Below are 21,874 nucleotides of genomic sequence, written 5' to 3'. Positions count from 1 at the left end.
TAAACAACATTCCAGTAATTCAATTTTTGAAGAACAGAATCATGGAATGGTTTGGGTTGGAAGGGACCAAAGATCATCAGATCCAACCCCCTGCATGGACAGAGGCACCTTCCACTAGACTAGGTTGCTCAAAGCCCCATCCAACCCGGCCTTAAACACTTCCAGGGAGAGGCATCCATAAGCTCCTTGGGCAACCTGTGCCAATGTCTCTCCACCCTCAAAGTACAGAACTTCTTCCTAACATCTGATTTAAATCCACCCTCTTTTCAGGAAGAGAGCAGAATAAGAAGAGAGAAGTAACCATTGCTCTGCCAAGTTAAAATCCAATTACCAATTTCTTATTATACATGTCAAGTACCAGACTGCAGTATTGTAATTCGTAAAATTCCCTTTTTTTTTAGGGAAATGGTTAGTATTTATTTCTCTTCCCTCACCCAAGAGAGTATTTCAAGTAGGATTTCATTCTGACAGTTGCACTGCACAACCATCTGTATCAATAACTCAGTAGCATTTTGCAACCTTAGTAATATTTTTATTATGTAAAATTGTTAGCCATGATTTTCTCCCCACCAGCATCATGGGACTGCAACATTTCTGTCTGCAACATATGAGATGTTTACAAAAATTACCTCCTTAGGGGACACTAAATGGGTAACTCTGACAGGAAAGGTATCTCCTGGAACAGGCAGTGGTGGCAATGGGTATGAAGGTAAAACAGGAATGTCTCCTTGAAGTAGCTCCTAGAACATGACAGAAAAGAACCAGATAATTATTAACACTTAAAATATAAAGAACATATCTTTGAAATGATCCTAGCATACTGACTTGTTAACTTGATTGCCATTAATTGAAAACATGCATTAAATATGGAATTCCCTTTAAAAGATAAAGTATTTAGAAAGAAAAACCTAAAATAGAATAGAATCATAGAATCATCCTGGTTGGAAGGAACCTTGAATATCATAAAGTCTAACCATAACCTAATTTACTCATTCAGTGCTTAAATCATGTTGCTAAGCACTGTATCTACATTTCTTTTAAATACTTCCAGGGATGGTGACTCCACAACCTCCCTAGGGAGCCTGGTTCCAGTGCTCTGTCACCCTCACCGTAAAGAAGTTCTTCCTCATGTTGAGGTGAACTTCCTGTGCTCGAGTTTGAATCCACTGCCCCTTGTCCTGTCACAGGGCACAAGTGAAAAGAGCTTGTTCCTGCCTTCTTGATGCCCAGCCCTCATCTATTTATAGACATCCAGAAACAAATTTGCAAGTAATACAGAGAGTTTACTTATCTATTTTTTTTGTGTGTTAAGACAATGAAGTTGGGTGAAAATTTCAACACCAGATGAACATTCCAGACACTTGGAATGAAGAAGCTAGATAACGCCCTTACACATCACTAGGTTTATGCTGAACTATTTGATCAAATTTATTTTTTAGTATCTCCACCACTGGAGCATATTTCTATGATTAACTAATCCCTTCAAGAGATAAAAATACTATCCTATTCCTATGAAGTTTTAGAGGAACACAAAAACTAATTGGACTACAAACAGAAAAAAACTCTTTTCAGAAAGGAGTCCAAGAACAAATTATTGGCAATTTCCTATTCACAGAATCATGGAATGCTTTGGGTTGGAAGGGACCTTAACAACACTCCTGCATGGGCAGGGACACCTCCCACTAGACCAGGCTGCTCAAAATCACACCCAACCCAACTTCAACACTTCCAGGGAGGGGGCACCCACAATCTCCCCGGGCAACCTGTGCCAGTGTCTCACCACTCTCATGGTGAATATTCCACACAGTTTTATCAACATATCTACACTTGGTTATAATACAGAGCTGTGTACTTATTCTTACTGCTGTTTACATCAGAAAGCTGTACAGAAATATAAAAAGAAGTAACAGATCAGCAGAAGTCACAACAAGCAACTGAGTAATTTTTCATGTCAGAATAACAGCAAAAGACACACACACATAAAATCTCACCACCTCTGGTATGTCCAGACAATCTTCAGCAACACAGTACTTGTGGTATGCCATGAAGGAAGAAAGTGACACTCCACCAAAATACAGGCTGATGGACAGCTTGCCCCATGGGTTATCTGGTAACTCCTACTTTCACAAGACAAACTAAGATTATAACAGCAATAGTGTGACCAGGAAATTCAAACCTATCATTCCTAAATGCATTATATTCATTCGTTGAAGATCCAAAACCCAGATAGCTATTACATCAGTTGTGACACAAACAGGAATATACCTATCTCTAGAAAGGCAGCACTGACTACACAGTGTAACACTGAAACATTATCCTATGTTTGCTCACTCAACAGTAAACCTCTCTCTTTCACAATTTACCATTAGAAATAAAACTATCTGAAATTGCAGATTTTCAGACAATAGAGATTATGTGTTACCCTATGTTAATATATAAATTTAAGCATGTCTATACTTATTATCATAACATAAAAAAATCACAGGATCACAGAATAGGTTCGGGTGGAAGGGACCTTAAAGATCATTTAGTTCCAAATCCGCTGATAGGCAAAATTTTAATTACTTAGAATTGGATTTAGAAGAATTTATGCTGTCAGTAGGAAGGCTGCTTGTCAATAACAGAGAATAGAAACAGACCAAAAACTATTGTCCTCTAAAGGACACATTTAAGGCCTGAAAACTAATAAAAGGTCAAGTAATAAGAGAAGTAACCTTAGCTTTGGATTTTGTTTTGTCTAAGACATGTATTTACTGCCACACTCCTTTACCTTTATTGTTCTTAATACAAGTTAAAAGAAGAAAAAATAAGAGCACAAAAAGTCAGTCCACCTCTATGAATAGATTAAGTTACCTGAACATGTACTTCAACCTCTTCATTTGTAAGCAGCTCTTGAAGGCAATCTACTGCATCCTGCTGCCAAAAATTTCCGATCTATTTGGCAAAAAGCAAAAAACCCCCTCACATTAAGATGCTGACAAGTAATTCTCTTACTATTCTTAAGAAAGTAAGATGGAAATATGTGCCTAGCATTGAAAACACACTTAATTAGTTTGAAAATTAGCTGCTACTTGGTACACTAAAACTTACTGTGTGACAAAGCCAATGAGCAGTTTTCAAATCTTGAAGTGGCTTAGGAAGAGATACTGCTTGCCTAGACTAAACTGTACAATAGACATAGCTGTTTATGTGTGCACATGTAACAGAAATATAACCCAAAAGTAATACACTCAAAGATAACACACAACAGAAAACACTGGATAGTTTAAATACTTATTTTATTCCCTGCAATATATGTTTGCCTCCCAATCTGCAGGCTTATAAACCTGCCTGTCTTAATCACTCAGATGAACTGCTTCCAGAAATAAAGGTTTTCTTTAAAAGTCAGCTAAAAGTCACATTTACTAAATGCACAATTCAAATTGAGTAAGATGCGATTTGGGAAGATGTTGTTTATGTATCAATTACTTAATAAGAAAACCCCCTAAACAATTCTCTTATATTAGTTTAGCCTAATAGACTTGTTTCCTGCACAGCAAAGTTCAGAATGACAGGAACACTTTTGCAGGACTTGCAGATTTCCAATTTTCTGGCCATTTTGTATTAAAAAAATTCAGGCCTTGCTACCTGTTGGTGCTATTGTAAAATGAACTACCATTTCAGAGTATCATCCTGCCAGCTACTGAAATGTCCTGTTTCACAAAGATTTAATTCCAATGACAGCTGATTTAAGGCATGGTTACTTCATAAAGCAATCTGGAATTTTCTGATAAAAGGCTGCCTTGCTGAAACAATTTTCATCAGCTATTCTCTGAATAGTAGTAGGCAAGAAAAAATACCAGCAAGTAGTCTCAACCTTTGTATGACTGAACAGCATATCAATTTGAGTAACTGCCTACCAAAACATATTCGAATCTTTCATTACTCACTGGTACTGTCTTGTAGAGCTGACATGGTATGCAAAATGGAGGAACAGCAGTATACAATGTAGTTGGATACAGATGACACTGAGGAATCCTCTCTGTGCAACCATGGTCTATGTAATGTACCTATATAAAAATAACAGTTTTCCTGAAATAACTCCTAGTTTTTAAGTCAAGTTTGATAAAATACAACGTCTATGTACAGCATTCTCTTTTCTGGAGGAAAAAGCAACTGTTTGGTGGCAAGCAAGTGATATGGCAAAGTGGGAATGAAAGAAAGGATTAAAAAAACCTGGTATGGCACATTAGAAGTTCAGTTTCTAAACATGTGTTGCAAGAAATTCTACCTTTTATGTAATTACATATAGTAGTTTAAAAGTGAAAGAAATAAAAAAAACTGTGAACTACCATTGTGTCAGACTTGCACATCTACATTCACACTACGTGAGCAGGCTCAAGAGTTTAGGTAAGATTAACTACTAATTCAAAAATGTAACTCTATACCTGTCCAGCAGAAAGAATTAAGAACAAAGACAGCCACTGCTTTTTGGGTGGGGACAAGGTGGGAGGAATCTAAAACTAAGTATTTTTTAAGCATTCCACAGAAGATAACAACAGAAAAGAAGAAAAAAAACTAAAAGGGATTAACTGCAGGTGATGAAGGGTAACTTTTAACTTAAGAACATTTATAATCACTAGGAAAAATATGGGAAAAACAGTGGTTATGGAAATAAGCAGACAGAATTAATCTTTAAAGTAAATAAAAAACCCAGGACAGCTGTCACACTTCTAAAGTAGAACAAGCATCTGGGCAGTCAGGTCAGCTGAACGAAAAAAGGGGTGATAATAAATTTCTTTTACAAGATTACTGGCTTTTTTTTTTTTTTTAACATGCGTGCAGATGTTCATAAACACACACAAGACACACAATCAAACTTACCTGGAGGGCACCACCACCAACTTCTACAACTTTACCTCGATACCACATGGTATCTGATCCTCTTACAACACAAGGCTCTCCCTTTTTCCAGCAGTAGGGTTCCAGAAGACCAAGGCATTTGAAGTAACTTTGTATTTCAGCCATCAATTTGTTTAGTTCAGTTTCTGGGGGCATGAGGGAGAGCGAATAATAAATAATAAATACATTCAAAGTTGTCTGTAACACGTTAACAGAAATTATTTCACAATCACTAAACACAAGTAGATTCAGATGAAGACATGTATAAACACAAAATACACGTGCTGCTCCGAAGAATGCATTCCAACACTGATACAATATGTATGTTCAGCATGTAGCATATGCAAACAAGTTAATACTTGAACAAAAATTAAAAAACTTTATTTCTGATTGTGAAGCCATTAGTAATTTAGGATTCCAATCTTGGAGAAGAAAGGTCTATAAATTTTGCAAATGACACCTTGGCAGCAGCATTAGAAGAGCTGCTCCATGAACAAGACACACTTCCCAGAGGCAGTGGTAGGACACCATAAAATTATATAAAACAGGTGGCCAAAAGACCCTCTTCAGCAATGGGTACAGACTACAGCAGCAATTGCAAGAAGAATATGGTCTTGGGCAAGTGGGGTTACTATACTTCGAATTTCAAAGTTTTATGATATGATCTAATAGTTAAATGTAATTGGAGGATTTAAAAAATATTTAAAATAGTTTCTCATACAGCAGCTCTTCTGAAAACTACAATATATTACACCATGGTACTGAAGACCTACACTGCGTTTGTCAGGCAAAAATGTACCACTTTTAAATAGTACAAACAGAAAATTAAGATATTCATAATCTATCACAGTATAAATAAAGACCCCGAGAAAACTGGGTACTGAGCTCATACTGAAGGAAAAAAAACAACAAGCTGCTGCAACAATCCAGGCTAATTTCTGAGAATTTTTAGGATTGTATTTTCATTACTATTAGCAAAACGTACCACAGTCTCCACATTACAAAGCAAAGTACTGGCTGCTTTACCCAACACTGTCTAGAGGAGAGGCAGGGAACCCGTCCATGCAAGCACTTAGGGTTTGCGGGTTGCCCGGGCGGGCTGGAGAGAACATTGCAATGGGCTTGAGGACAGGTCGCCACCTGCTGGGCAGGTGGGCTCCCGCCCCGGGAAACTGCGGGAGCCGCACGCACCCCTTGCCAAATGCCGCAGTCCTCCCCAACAGGAATCCTCCGGGACTGTGTTCTGACCCACAACACGTCCACCAGAACACCTATCTCGTATATTGATATACCAAAGCTATAGAGATTCATACACATAAGCATATCTTCTTCCATGTAATCTTACCATAAGATTTTGGTATTATATAAATAGTTCCATCGTGTCCAACGCAACTCACTACAGCTTGAAAAACTTTTTCTTCAGGTATGGGGGGAGGTTTATATATCTCATCCATTCCTGAACGAAGCAGTGCCTCGTATGTTTCACTTGATTTTTGTTCACTCTCTGAAACAGTGATGTTTTGCTCTGGAGCAGCATGGGTTTTTGCACATGCAGTTGCTGAATTACAATCATCCACTCGCGCACTCTCCTGCTTTAAAGGTACTTTAAGATGTTCCTTGGAGATTGAGCAAGCCACATCAGCTTTATCAATTCTATCAGATTCAATCAAATCACACAAACATGTTAACTGCTGAAGAACTTTAAAAGTACAAAAGAGTAAAACAGAAGTAAAAAACAAAAACACATGGAGATGGCACACGCTTGTTAGAATATTGTCAAGTATCTCATATATCAACTTAAGAGAGCTGAAAAGTGTAATGGATACAATTAATAATGTTATACTCAGGTAAGTTCACTAAAGATGGAGTTCTCTTGCTACATATGCTGTAGAAGACAATCCAAATTTTTATTTTACTTATTAGCTTATCACAATGTGAATATGAGAGTCTAAAAGGATGTAAAAGGAAACTATCCAAACCTTCTGTTTCTAAAAGCCAATCCCTTCTGAATAAGGTGTTCTGAAACATCCATCACTTCTCCCATTTCACCTCTGCAAAAAATTTTCACAGGCAATGCACAAGCCACATCACTCTCCTGGAATGAAAATGAGAGCTGGACAACATATTCCAACATGCTTTTTCCTCTGAACTACTGGCATATTTTTCACTTTACTGGTACTGACTGAAGATCAGACATTGTTGAACAACTGATGCCCGCATCAGAAGACACAAGATTTATTTAATCTGTCACAGTCCCGATAATTTACCAACTGTTCTAAACATAGTACAAAAAAGCAGCAGAAAAAAAAAACCTTGCTGCTTTTTTAAAAATTATTCTTAATTTTTTTTTAATGAACTGCCAAATACTTGTTTAAATCGTGGAATTGTCATATTGGAAAGGACCCCTGAGACCACCAAGTACAACCATCACCACAAAAAACCCCCAAACAAACACAGCCAACCACCCACAAAAAACCCCACAACCTTGGCCACTAGAGCACAACTTGAAGTGCCCACATCTACATGTTTTAAAGCTCTTGCTAGAGGAAAAGCCTCTCAAATAACTGTGCTCATCAGCACTTTTATTTCCAGACATACTGTAAAACCTCACTGGCAGCTGCCAACAGACAATAAATTAATAAATACCTTGTAATAGTTCAGTTTTAACCAGTGCTAGAAGTCAATCACTAATGATGTAATGCACTAGAATAGTTCTTTCTGCTCCTGAGGCTTGAAAACTAAACCCAGTAGCTGCTGAAATTATTCTCATCAAAAACATGTGCCTCTTGCTCACCTACCAATCTATTAATCCCAAAGATACATCCTTCTTCACTAACTAAATATATCTAAGACTGTGTTCATTCTAGGTGGCCAAACTGCTCTAATACCCCAGTAAAAAAAGAAAATAAAGCAGAAAAAAAGAAAAAGCATCTTTTTCCCTACAGCAAATATCAATTTAAGTAGGTTTCTCTCAGGACTTTTTTGAAGAGTGAAAATATTCGGGAAAAAAAATTAAATTAACAGACAAGCTGACAAAAGTTTCACAAATACCACTGGTTTTGATTACGAACCTGTATGATCACTTTTACTTGTGCCCCAGTTAGATAATAGGATAAGCATTCACACACTGTTGCTGTCCACTGTGTGCTTCCACCTGTTGGCCTAACAGAACAAATTATGATCTCCTTTAGTATAAGAGAAGTTGTCATCTCCTGAGCTTTACCACAAATCTTTCCCTTTACTGATTTTTTTTTTGAACGCTTGAACCACCAGGGAAAAAACAATCTCCATTACAGTTAAAGAGTAAAAATAAATGGTCATTCATCTCTGGATCTATATGATAGGAAGAATTAAAGAGTATAACCCCAAAACTTATGAGGATCACGTGTTCCAGAATTATGACACCTGTCTTAGCAGAGCAAGGGCAATTCCATACTTTGTCTGCAAATTGCACTTTTTATATTAATTCAGGGAATAGGTATTACAAACATGATTACTTTTTTCCTCACAGTATAGACAGCACACCAACAAATGCATGGAAGCATTCCCTGGTTCTCTCTTTTTTACAGTCTAGAAAAGAGAGGTCTTCTGTGCAATTTCATAAGATCTAATTATCTCAAATTCTAAGCCAAGGAAAAAAGCATTCAGTGAAATCAGAAAAACCTCTATCATCTGTCCAGTATTTTATAACTCATCCTTTCTTTCTATAGCACAGTTTTCTTCTTTACTAGCACGTAGTGTAACTCTTAGAAAAAAACTCCTTATAAAATTAATCACAGTTGCCATCCCATTTATTCTTTATTCAAAAAGCAAACCCCATCCAATTCTTAGATTATCAGTGCTAACACAGGAAAATATTAATTTATATCATTACTAGGTTTCTAATACTGCTAGTCACTATAATGAAAAGGCTACCTTATATCTGCCAAGAAACATTCTACTCCCAATGTCCTAATTTTCTTCATATTTTCCTGAAGTTCTCTTAGACAGCTGATATCCACTGTTTTTTCAGCTCCAGAATCATAAAGTAGCACCTGTTACGGACAAGAAACACAATGAAGCAGGAAAAACTCCACCTTCTTAGATTTATCTGTAACAAATGATAATTCAAAGCATGGCTGAATAGGTAAACCAAATTCAAGCAAACATTACCAGCATTCGACCTACTCCATGGCTGGTGGCAAATGACCTCTAGCCGACGACAGAGTGTGCCAAGAGGACAAAACACACAGACGTGCTCAAAAGGGACTAAACAACTTCACAGAGGCTGTTACTTGAGAAAGAACATTTATTTCCTCCTGCTTCAGTTATGTCTGCAAACCCAGAAATGGCAAAATAGCTCCCCTCTCCCCTTGCTTTTTATTCTGACATGGTTAAATAGCTGTTTGAGGGCTCTTAGCCTTAGAAGGCAGACAATGCAAGTCAAAAGCATAGAACGTCCCAATTCTGCTTCCTACTGAGAACCATGGGCATAATCTGATGATGGTGGATAGAACTCACGATAAGCCAGTTGTGGGTTATCTGTATGATTAAAAAGACACTCTTACTTTTGAGGTAAGTAGTTATCTATCCACAAAATGCCTTTTTGCTTTTTTCAAATTAGTACAAAACAGACGTTTAAAGCATCACAATATGAGAAACTACTGTGAAAAATCTTACACCTACATAGCACAGGGCATCACCACCAGTTTAAGGTTCAAACAACAGAATGACTACATATGTTCCTGTGCCACTGCACTCAGTACAACCAGCTCCACCTTCTAGAAAGGATCATTAGGTTTGAATTAACACAACCCTCAGGTACACACAGCTGTTGGAATCTCAGCTGAACTGTTAGGCTACAGCTTGAGAATCTGTGCTATGTTCAAAAGTGTAGTGTAACCATACACAAAGTCAGCCTCAGGAACCTTCATCAACAGGTTCCTTGCTGAAAGCCTCTGAGCTTTAAGACATCTTGCAGCAATGTACAATGTAACTGCAACTCAACAAAAGCATAAGGCTCTATGAGAAAATACTAACACAGAAGAACCAAAGATTTGACATTATTCTCAACAATGAATGCTTACAAATATTTATAAGTATGAACCCTCTTATGATAACAGGTTTACCTCTGCACTTCTTTCAGAGACAATCCTGCTTATTTGACCTCTTTGCCACCGTTCCAAATCACATATATAAACAGCACAGTGCATTCCACTTTCCCACTTCATGGACTGTGGCTGCGATTTGTTGTAGATGGCAGCCATCTTCTTCTGTAAACTAACATTAAGAAAAAAACATTTTCCTAGTGGTAAAATTTTATTCCATGAAGAAAGTGTTTATTTAGACCATTTCTGCTTAACTAGCATATAGTAGAGTTTTAGCAACTGTTTTAACAGACATGTGGTATTGTAGTTCTTCTTCATGACATGTTAGATATACATTAAATGAAGCTTCAAAACACATACACTGATTAAAACTCTGTAAGACTGTAATGTGATCTTAAATAGAATTAATCTGAGCAATCCTGACCCTTCTGCATAGTACTATTTGAAAGCTACACTATTTTTTCTCAAAAATACGACAGCGTGGTACTCATCTGGTATCATGACCAATTCAATGGGTGTCTAGGCAGCCACATGCAAGGAGGTACAAAAATGAAAGGAGAAACGAGCATAAATAAGCAACCTCCACTAAGCAATGAGATTTCCACTTAGCTATCTTCAAACAGTACGTACCATTACCTAAACGTTACCCATATAACTACCAAAGGAAGGCTGATACACTATGGCTAGAAATTGCCTTCAGACTTTCCTAACAGCATGTGAGAATAACATTGAAAAAAATGACTTGAAGTTCCGTGACTTAGGATACCAGTATTATTTACCAAGATTGCTAATGAACGAATGGGGATAAGAAAGAAAAGAAAGATCTTTCTGGACACTGTTGCATTCATCAGGCCTTGATCAGAGTTTGTTCTAACCATCCCTCATCAGTTTATAATATAAATGCCTTAACTCAATAAAAGATTTAGTACCTTTTCAGTGTACTTTCTGATGACAGCCACTGAATAAAAATTTTACCAGGAGACACAACGTGACTAACTCTTCCTTCTAGTTCTTTTTTACCAAGTGATTTGACATCTCCTTCATCCACAGATTCCATGCCTGTAGGTTCTGAAGTTTCGGAGGTTTCAGGAATTTGTTCTAGAGGAGCATCCCATATTTCATTAGACCTTAAAACAGCACTTCCAGTGTATCTGTAAAGAGCATAAAGCAATTAGAATGAAAAGTTTAAACACACTGCAAACAATGTGAAAAAGAGCTCAATAATCACAGTTCAACATGACAGGAACCCACGTGAAGACTGAAAAATAACAGCTTAGAAAAGCAGAAAAAATTCCAAACAAAAGAAAAAAACCCACACCATTTCTAAATGCTACTACCAAGACAGTCAAGATAGTGACTTACTTCTATTCTCCTTCAGAAGGTTATCCTTGCACGTTCTACCAACAAATGAAAGCACTGCACAGTATCGGCTGCCAGCAGAAAAGCAAGGCTGACACAAATGGACTACTGAACATTAATGTTTGTGTTTGGCTTAAAAGACCATTAAATTACTAAAATCATGCTTCCGGAAATCAATGTTGCCCCTGAGTGAAAGCTGCAACATTCAACTTCTAAGATGTGTAAATATTTCTTTCAGAAGTAAAGAATATTAACATTAGTGAAACATTTACCTTTCTAGCCTAAGGACACAAATACAAGACAAGTGCTAGCACTTTCTTAAGTAGTGTACTGAATCAAGTACAGTCACAGGAATACCTTGATGAAACTTGTTTAAACTGTGTGAACTGGATACAATGAACGCCAACAACAATCTAGAGTTGCCTGGTGTGCATTCTGAGCCACAGCCTAGCTTAATACAAGTCTGTGTGAATTGTGCCAACTAGAGGCCTAAGAGACTGCAGCTTGGAAAAAATTCCTGTTAAAGGAACTGGATTCTTGTAAACAACACTTGGAGCATTTAAAGAAAGATGCGGACAACTATTTGGTAAGGCCTGTTGTGATAGGAGAAGGAGTAATAGTTTTAATCTAAAAGAAGGTAGATTCAGACAAAATATAAGGACAACTTTTTTACAGTGACAGTGGTGTGGCTGCCCACAGAGGTGGTTGATAACTCATCCCTGGAAACATTTATGGCCAGGTTAGATGGGGCTCTCAGCAACCTGATACAGTTGTAGATGGCCTGGGTCATTGCAGGAGGGTTGGACTAGATGACCTTTAAAGGTTCCTTTCAACCCAAACTATCTATTATTCTGTGATTGCTGACTGAAGCAGACAGCAAGTGTGAGTTTAACAGCTGACCATTTATGGGTCTCCATGAAGAAACTCTCTTCTATTTTCAGAGATCTATCACCTATATTTTCCTTCCTGACAAGGACACAAAATGTTCCGTCAGAGAAAATCCTGTCAAGTGTTGAACCATCCACTACCTACTCTTACACAATTATTTTGCAAGCTTTCCTGATGCAGGTATTTGGAAACTGCTGGGTAGAACAGCTAACTTGTAGAACCAAAAAATAAATGAATGCAATAGCTTATAAACACGCTTATCCTGCATATCACTAGTCTGGACTATAAAATGGACAGAGCCAGTCTGCCAGTGAGGGTCCTCCTAAGTGAAATACATGTTACATTTCTTCCAACTCTCCTTCTACTAACTCCAGGATAGCATTATCACTGCAGATCCATCAGAAAAAGCAACTGATTTGGAAGGAACTTCAGACTCAAGGTTTCTTCCAAGCAAGTACGGACTACTTCCTATCCCAATGCAAGAGTACTCTAATGTTTGCTTGTCAAAAAGTCACCTTCAATGGAGTGCTGTACTCTCCTGCTTACATTGTCTTAGACTGCAGTTTAGAGCTTGCCTGGGTATCCCTCAACAGCAATAAAAATGAAAAAATAGTAATAACCCAAATGTGATTCTAAATGACCTGAAGCAAGTTTTAAATTATTCACCCAACTCTTGCCTTTTGCAGACAGTCATCTTCTCAAACAAGAAATTCAGTGAGAAAGACAAATTTTGACCAATGAGTTCTGGAGGGTTAAAGAGGTATGTGCACTGGAAAACAAAGCAAGCCAAAACTCCTTAAGGCCCCCACAAAACAAGCCCCTTAGCCCCCTTCAAAATGGAAACATCATCGTTCCAACTAAAAGACATAGTGCACTGAGTGTGAATGGCAAGTTTTTGGTAGCTGGGCAGAGGGGTTGCAGGAGTGACCTCGGAGAGAAGAGGCCCCAGGTGCTGCCCTGTGGCAGACACACCCTGTTTCAGCCATCTCTGCAGTAGACCCTCCACAAGATATGGGGGAGCTCTTCAGGGAAGCCAGTGGCACCTCTAATTTAATGAAGAGCAGAACACACCAGGCAGAGGAGGGAACTGAAGAGAAATAACAGTAATTTTGGAGCAGATGGTATTTTATGGAGGAAGAGGCACACTCCTAAAGGTCCTGAGGCCTGCAGAGGGACCATGCTGGAGCACAGGAAGAGAGGAAGGAGCAGCAACGAGTATTGCTGTGTTCTCATCCCAACCACCTGCGCTGCTTTTTGCCCCACTGAAGGGACCAAGTGTAACTGCAGCGTGGGAAGAGGAGGAGAGGGGCCTGGAGTGAAGTTGAACTTTGGAAACAGGGAGGTTAGGAACTATTAATGTTAGTCTTTTGTGTCCAAATACCTGAATCAGTAATTGAATATTTATGCTAACTAGTAATGAAGCAAGTTAAATGCAGTCTGTTTTGCCCACAACAGTACTTAGTAAGTGATTTCCTTGTCTTTATTTTGACCCATGAGTTTTCTTGCTCCTATTTCCTCTGTTTCCTTCCCAGTCCAACTAAAGAAGATGGAGTGAGCGAGCAACCAAAAAATCCGTATTAGCAAAGTTACACAGCAACTTATATTAATGTAACATATCCACTTGTTTGCAGGTCATAAGCAGGCATCTAAGTATATCTGCAACACAACAAAATGCCCCAATGACAGTGACAAAATAATTCAGCTTTAAATAGGTTTAAATAAAGCTTCTTAACTATACAAAAATCCTATTAAAAATTGTGACTGATACCAGAGAAGTGTTACTAGGGTTTTGCTGTATTTCTGAGCCAAGAGATGAAAATCCACTTATTTGCTTTCTCCTGAAAAAGCCAATTCAGAAATTCCCCTTTGGAATCAACACTTTCTATTTAACAATATTTTAATTAGCATTCAAAAATAATTAATAAAAGAATAATAATTGTTTTCCATTAATAAAGCCCATTATTACCTTTTAAAAAACCTAACAAATTAAATGCAGTAGTGCCATCTCAGCAGCCTCAGCTCACCCTGCAGACTTCCCAACTCTTCTCTCACAGCTACTTATTTATTTCTTTTCTAAGAACAGACCCTCCAAAGACATGACTTACCTTAGGTGCAAGTTAAACATAGAAAGTGGTTATTTATTTTCTTACTAGAAGGCAATGGGAACCTTCATGATAACCAGTTTGGGAAGATTTGGTATTCAAGCACATTACAAGTAAGATGCAAAATTTCACCTCCAACCTTTGAATCGATTTCAATAAATTGCATTAGTCAAGATTAAGCTTGAGAATTCAACTATGCCAAACTGCAGTTACACTCTGTAACTTATTTGATTAATCTGATTTGTAATGAATTTATCACAAATGTGGTAAATTCCAGCCACTGGAGACATACTAAAACCAGTAATTTTATTACACAAATTCAAGTACTTCTAAATACTTTTTAAGTTATTCACAGTGTATTTACCCATGTATGTAGGATGCTAGGTCTTCTTTAACTAGTTGGCAATTAATACTACGGCTTCTTCCATGAACGGCAGAGTCAAAGAGTTCAACAGATAAAATGTTGTTATCTAAGATTTCTGTGAATAAATAATATAATTAGTGCCTATCAATGACTGTAAAAAGACTATTTGCAGTTTTGCAGACATGGCGAATGGTAGCAAAGGACAGAATTCTGTAAAATTACATTTGATTTATAAAATTATGTTGTCTAACCTCAGCAATACGTAGAGGCCCAGCATTGCACACATCTATAGATTCACATATAATGCATAAACTATTACAAAATATTTTTGTACAAAGAAACCAACTGCTCCATGTAATTCCATTTATTAGATGGTTTCCAAACCAGCATTCCACAGGTGTGGAAAAATAACTAACTAGCTACACACTAATAATAAACGGTATTGAGAAAAATCCTACTAACTCATATATGTGTTATCTGATTTCTTTTTGTTGTTTTTGCAAAGTTTTACAGCAGCAACAATCACCCTTCCAGCTACCAATAAAGTTAGGAAGAGTCAAGGATAGCTAGTGCTTTTGGAAACAAGCCCATCTTAATAAACCAGGATGTTTAAATTATCTAGGGCTAGTGTAAGAGAAGACATAAACAGAGTTTCTGTCTGTTATCTATTGTATCTCCTCCAATTAGTTCCTGTTTAGATATTCTTACTCCAGTCAAAAGTACGAACGTAAGCATTTCAAATAAATACTATTTAAAATATGAAAGTGCATGTTTCTATGTTTCAGTTTATTCAGTAATATTTAAATATAAAGTAATACACTCTTGATAACTTACGAACAACTGTACACAGCATAAATTTTTCTTCAGTCATTTCTTCAAATCTTGCCTTGGCTTTTCTGCTCCACTCATTTGCCTCCTTATAAGGTTTGATGTGAGCCAGCTTGCACCTGATGGCCTGAAGAATAACTCAAATGACATAGTACATCACCTGTCAAGCCCTTCTCATTATAGCCACATTCTAGCCTTTGCTTTGCACTCTTGCAGGACAGCAACCCAGCTTCTGGTTCCACATTATCACTGATTTTATTTAAGATGTTGCCCCCTCCCCACTGGTAGCTGAGCATGAAGCTCAAATTCAGATACATCCTTGCTGAAGTAGGAGCTTCTCTTTGCCTCCCTTTAGTGTTAGGCACAGAAGTGGCTGCAGAGATCAGGAAAGGTTACTGCAGAGAGGTGATAAACCTTGCTTATCATGATGTAGTAACCAGATTCAAAGTCTCTTATATTAACATGACATCACCATTGTAGTAGTCTGAAGGACTAAACAGAGATATTAGTACCACAGTGCCTGTGTCAGAAAATTCCTCCCAGATTTTTGAAAGGTATTAATTAGGGGACACACAGAAAATCAGATTAAATAAAGTACTTTGATGAAAACAATTTTTGTTTAGCATCTTTACTGCAAACTTTGGTGACTGCTATGGCTCAATTTTAAATTAACTGTGAATATTATTGCTTCCTCCTTCTTGTTTATTACATCAGAAGAAAGACAAGTAACACAGGTGGGGGGAAAGGTAGAGAAAGGAAATAAAGACAACAGAAATAAAAATAGTTTATGCAGATATTCTTAGGATACAGGCAGTCCAGAATATGAAAATATGACTGACTGGTTAAATAACCATTAAAATAAAGGGCTGCAGATGACAAAAACAACAATAATCACTGCTCATTCTAGTCTTAGCCAACATTTCTGTAGCACCTAAATCTATTAAAATGCCTGTAAACTGTATCAACAGGCTGAAAAAGTCCAACGTTCCTTGTAACAGCCTAAGTCAAATCTCTTAAACAGCCAACTTACATTTGAGGCAGTGCAGTATGTGGTGATCATGAGTGAAGAATTACCAGCGCTTACATGCAACAGAATAGACCTGCACAATCAACTGCACTCCAATACGCTTAGCTTCCAAACATTTGGTTTTACAATCTTGCGTTAATTTGTATTTCAAAGAACTTTAAATCCTTAGAATTTCTTTTAAGTGGAAAAGGCTCGAAACTGTAGCAACACAGAAACAGCCTGCTGACCTATTACCTGCATTAAAGCTAACAGCCACAGAAGTTGTTCTTTCTGACCTAAACTTCAAGTGTAAACACCTTGCCAGTGTTTCACCATCACCTTTATATAGCATAAGAATGCTGAAATTGGAGAATAACTGACAGGGTCAAGTTTTTTTTAGACCATTCTTTAGCAGTCATATATCCATCCGTATCCATATCTCTTTAGCCTTTTCTGCTTTGTGATCAAAGTGAGGAAACCTAGTGTATGTGCTCAAGAGCTGAGAGACTCTTAATGGATTTTTCGGAGGATTTGTATTTTGTCAGTAACAAGCAATCAATTGCAACAATGGGGTAACACACCTCAAAAATCCCTCCACCCTTATTCACCCTTAGGCACTCTGATCTGAAGCATTAAGACACTGCAACTGCAATAACAAGTTGCCATTTCAGAATGGTTCCCCTCCACTGCTGTCAAAATAGGCTCAAGTTTTTGGCTGAAACTTTTCCCAGAAACATCTGCTAAAAAGATAACGAATTAAATCCTATTTTCAGGAAAAGATGCTGGCCGTACTTAAAATAATCACTATTTCTGGTGCCTACAACTAGCTAAAAAACCCCCTATCAACATAAGAAAACTTCTAGTATTATTATGGTTGGCAACTGGAACTATTGAATGAAAAGCTGAAGAAAAATAATTATTTTTTACTTATGTGCTTTTTATTTGACAGAAATACCTTGCCATTGCCTTTCCCAGTCAGTTTTTCTCCTCGTCAGAAGGGAAAAAATCCTACAATACCCGAAGTTGGGAAAACACAAAACTTCAAATGCCACAAGCCAAACAAAAATAGAATTTTTAAAAAAGACAATTATTGGATCATCATTTGAAAATGAAGTAATGTAAAAATTGATTTAGCTTACTATAATGTGAAAGAAGGTATCTGAATTAAACACACACAATGCATGTCCACCTCCTCACTGCAAGGTAACATTGGATTTAATTTATAACTGAATGATAAAAAATAAATACAGAGTTTTCAATGTGCACCCAAATAACATATCACAAATGCACATGGAAGGAACTTGCTTAACATTTTATTTACTCCAGCACATTAACAATCCTCTCTTTCCCCTCTCATTCATTGAGATTCCATTAATGTAATCCAGACAAGCACCAATTTACCTGTTCTGGAAAGCTGAGAAACTCCGTTTTGATTCTGCGTATGTCTTTAAGAGTTAAGTTAGCAACATTGCCAAAGTCAACATATTTTACCATGACTTCCTGATGACTTGGCAGCCCTTCAAGAAAAATAACCCAAGTTATTGAAACAAAAAAATATTATCTGATGTAGATTATCTGAAGTACCAACATTTCAGAGCAAAACACATTTCCACTATATAATCATAAAATACCACATTTTCAAATGTTCTATAACCCAACTCACAAACCATATTCTTTAATAACCTTCTCTTCCAAGTTCCTGAAATTACAGTTAGCATTTTGGTCCCTTTCCATCTAATCACTTTATGAGACACTGGCACATTAAATATATGCCAAGTAGACATGTCAGTATACAGGCATGCTATACTGTCCATACAGGCAGCACAGAGGTCAGCTCCATCCTCTTCAGGTGGGCAGTTACTGACCCACAAGAGTTACACTTGGAGGCTGGCTATAATAGATAAATCTATAGTTCAAATTGTAATAGTGAAACATTAAGTGAAAATTATATAATAGAATTTCAATAATATATATAAAATTAAGTATACAGTTTATAAAAAAAAACCCACGAAACCCACTCAATTAATAGCAAAAGACTGTAACATTAGCGATGCCTACTAAAAATAATAGCTGTTTGTTACTATTCACACCCACTGCATGACTCTGATCTAGCACCACCTCTGATTATGCAACCTAGCTTTGGAGTGGAAGAATCAATACCTCACCTATAATCTGAGCTCTGTACCAATTCCCATCTTCCTGTTTTGCAATACAGGCTTGCCCTTCTACTGGGCAGACAATTTCCAGGTTTTTCCCATACTCATTTTTATACACCTCCTGAATTTTCTTTGGCAGGTCTAAAGAATCGAGGCTTTCTCTCTAAAATAAGGAAAACAAAACATACATACGTACTAGGGGTTCTTTTTTAAAAAATATTTATGCTCTTTCAAAGGACATTTTTCTAGCAGTTTACTTCTGACCTTCCCCCTCCAAATTAAACAGTGGTTAGGAACACAAAGTGAATTAAAGAGCTAAGAATTGCTGAGTATTGCCCTGTTCAATCACTACTCTAAACAGTAAAACACTACAAACCCACACAGGAATTAACCATGTAACAAAACTGACCAAAAAATGTTAACTTTCTGGAATTCTAAGAATTCCTGGAATTAATCTAGGATTAATCTAGGCCTGTAGAAATTTATCTAAGTCTAGGAGTCCTAAAACAAGTGACAGAAGTTAACGGAAATCGTAGCTTACTTAATGTGAATTACAAGCAACATAACATGAAAATGTTATTGCAGATTTTTATTTAAATAGACATTATTTCTTAACTTACCAACTGGAGATAGAAATCACTTGGACTATTAATGTGACAAACTACAACAAAGATTTCTGTTTCTTGTGGAATCTTGGGTGGACTATACTGCATACTGGGAATCTGTAATCTAAACCTAAGGTAAACAAAACGAAATTCTGAATAAGTTTTGTCAAAATTGAGAGGGAATCCTTTTATATTCAAATATCAAGTTTCCTCATGAAAAATGCAAAATGGTCTCCTAAAATAGCTTTATTTCTGTTTGCAGGAATAGCCTGAACTTTCCTTCTTGTAGGTGGTGCAGCCAATTCTCTCTAATGCTTCTCTTATCACAAATATAATACATGAAGAATGATATCTGGTCCCTAAAAAGATATCATTATTTGGCATACAATAATGTACATTTTAATTGTTAAAAAAAAAAAGAAATGAAAGGCTAGAAACTACTACACATTAACAATTTTCTTTTACATCTCCTTTTCCTTTCTTATGAGAAGAAGCAATTATCTGAAGAATAGATGCAGTAAAAAATTATCTCCCATTGTCTTCACCACGGTAACTAGTTATGCTCAAATATTAACAAAGACCTTTCTCTGTGCAGCAAAATGAACTATGACTTCCTAGAGATTTGCATGACATAACCCTGTACCCAGATACCGAAATGCCTCTTCCACTGCTCCCTCCAGAGCAGCTCTCCTCTGTCCTAATGCTCCCCCTTAAGCCCGATTGTTGTTTCTCCTATGTATTGTGCTACTTGCATCACTGTTCTGTGGCTGGCTGAGATGTGCTGGCCAGCCTGTCACTGCCTACCCAGCCAAAGCAAACAAGTAAAAGGCTGATTTCCATATGGCCTTCTCTCCCTGGTAGACACTAAGAGCTACTCCTTTCACCCCCTTGTTACTCAAATTTGTACAGAAATTTAAATTTGGTTATTTTCTAAAATAAAGTTCATGACCAAATAAAGCCCTCACTAGTGCAAATGAGTATGCCACAGTGCTTATTAGTGAAGGTGAAAAAATTAGGAGATATTGCCTAAGATTTAATGCATCACACCATAGCACATCAAACACTGCAAAAACAATTTGCTTGGTAAACTTCACTTAAATGATAACAGCATAATGCTTATAATGTCACAGAGAGCACTGAACAAAGGGAAAACACGTACCTTGCCAAGTCTAAGAAAACTAATGCATCCGTGAGAGATACTGGCATGCTACTACTTATTTTATTAAATGGAGGTTTTTTCAAATCCACAATGAGAACACCATCTTCTTCTCTAAATATGACCATTAAAACAACCTTATTATTTACCATTTCCAAAAATTTTGTCTTTGCTTCCTCTTCCCAACCTTTGCTCTGTGTTAGGAAGAAAGAAAAAATTAGTGAAGATGTCAGAGAATGTTAAAACAAAAAAAACCCCTAACAGTAATAAAAAAGAATATAAAATAAAATAGAAGCAAGAAAGAGAGCACGGATGTATCTAAACAGATTAAATACTGAACACACTGTTACACTGTCTAATCTTTAGCCAGGACAGCACTAGAGTATTTTTCTAGGACATATTTATAAGTGGTTTTAACTGTGTAAAAGTGATTCAGAACAAAAGGCTGCAGTTTCTACCATGTTTCTTTTAGATTCAAGATTTCATCCCTGCTGATTCTTGCGATATACAAACCAGCACTATCATATGCTGTTTCATCTCATGACTTACATTTCTGCTCTCCCAATTAGTTTCAAAATGTATACTTATCTTTTTGTGTGCTTATACAAAGTTTTGGGCAATTTACACACTCCTGCTCTCCACAATATCTTTCTTGATGTTTTATCTACTTCGAAAAAGCTATCCAAATTTATTCTCTTTGGTCAAGTTTGTGTTTCTCATTTCATACTGCAAATCTGTGATTTTTAGGTGTGAAAAAAACGAAAGCACATGCAAGGAAGGCATTTTACCCACACCCATGGAAGTTGTTGCAGATCTTTTGTATTTAAAGCTATTTCAGACAAGATCAGACTGATACAGAAATCCAAAACCAACCAGCATTTATACTGTCAGAAATGCACAGCTGCACTGGACACAGTTCATTCCCACGTAGATGTTGCAAAAATATAGCAAGCCTAATAAAAAGTGAATATTGATGAAAATAATGCTGCAATACATGTCCTTATTCTAAGGCAGAAAAGGCTTCCCATGAAAGCAATGCAACCCTTTTGAGAATAGATAATTTAACTTAAAAAAAAATTATAATCCCATGTATTCCTCTTGAACTTCCTTTTGTTTATGTTGAAGCAAGATAATTACAAATTATGTGTTTAAGTTCTCTACTATTATAATCTTAGAAATAAAAAAAAAATCTTATGGAATAGTACGAACAGATTTTACTTACTGCATTTTTGGGAACAACATCCTTCAATGAACACTGTACTGCTAAAGGAGGAACAGTTGCAAGTTCTGCCTCAATATGCTGATCAGGCTTCCTTACAAACAAACTAATGTCATCAGTTTCAATAATTTGCAGAGGATAAGGTTCAGGCTTTTCAGCAGGGACATATCTATTGTCAATAGGAATAACTGCATTACTGACTTAAAGACAAGCAAAAATCCCC

At 36.9% G+C, this 21,874-nt stretch overlaps 1 protein-coding gene across 1 annotated transcript in view; it reads right to left on the bottom strand.

The window, feature by feature from the left end:
• The window catches only part of RNF17 (ring finger protein 17), a 45,695-nt gene that overhangs the window by 4,396 nt on the left and 19,425 nt on the right, over positions 1-21,874 (bottom strand). The window contains exons 15-32 of the mRNA XM_009999434.1: positions 21,655-21,820; positions 20,436-20,626; positions 19,288-19,406; positions 18,681-18,830; positions 17,917-18,032; positions 15,516-15,636; positions 14,682-14,796; positions 10,898-11,119; positions 9,990-10,140; positions 8,797-8,915; positions 7,953-8,043; positions 6,861-6,976; positions 6,227-6,534; positions 4,864-5,027; positions 3,930-4,049; positions 2,854-2,934; positions 1,962-2,117; positions 630-737 (exon numbers count right to left, since the gene is read on the bottom strand). Coding sequence (XP_009997736.1) covers positions 630-737; positions 1,962-2,117; positions 2,854-2,934; positions 3,930-4,049; positions 4,864-5,027; positions 6,227-6,534; positions 6,861-6,976; positions 7,953-8,043; positions 8,797-8,915; positions 9,990-10,140; positions 10,898-11,119; positions 14,682-14,796; positions 15,516-15,636; positions 17,917-18,032; positions 18,681-18,830; positions 19,288-19,406; positions 20,436-20,626; positions 21,655-21,820 — 2,614 coding nt within the window. The remainder of the gene's footprint in view (positions 1-629; positions 738-1,961; positions 2,118-2,853; positions 2,935-3,929; positions 4,050-4,863; positions 5,028-6,226; positions 6,535-6,860; positions 6,977-7,952; positions 8,044-8,796; positions 8,916-9,989; positions 10,141-10,897; positions 11,120-14,681; positions 14,797-15,515; positions 15,637-17,916; positions 18,033-18,680; positions 18,831-19,287; positions 19,407-20,435; positions 20,627-21,654; positions 21,821-21,874) is intronic.

This window comes from Chaetura pelagica, unplaced genomic scaffold, assembly GCF_000747805.2.
Source record: "Chaetura pelagica isolate M959 unplaced genomic scaffold, ChaPel_1.0 scaffold85, whole genome shotgun sequence".
NCBI lineage: Eukaryota > Metazoa > Chordata > Aves > Apodiformes > Apodidae > Chaetura > Chaetura pelagica.
The sequence above is the reverse complement of the archived record's forward strand: the minus strand, read 5'-3'. Positions and strand labels throughout refer to the sequence as shown.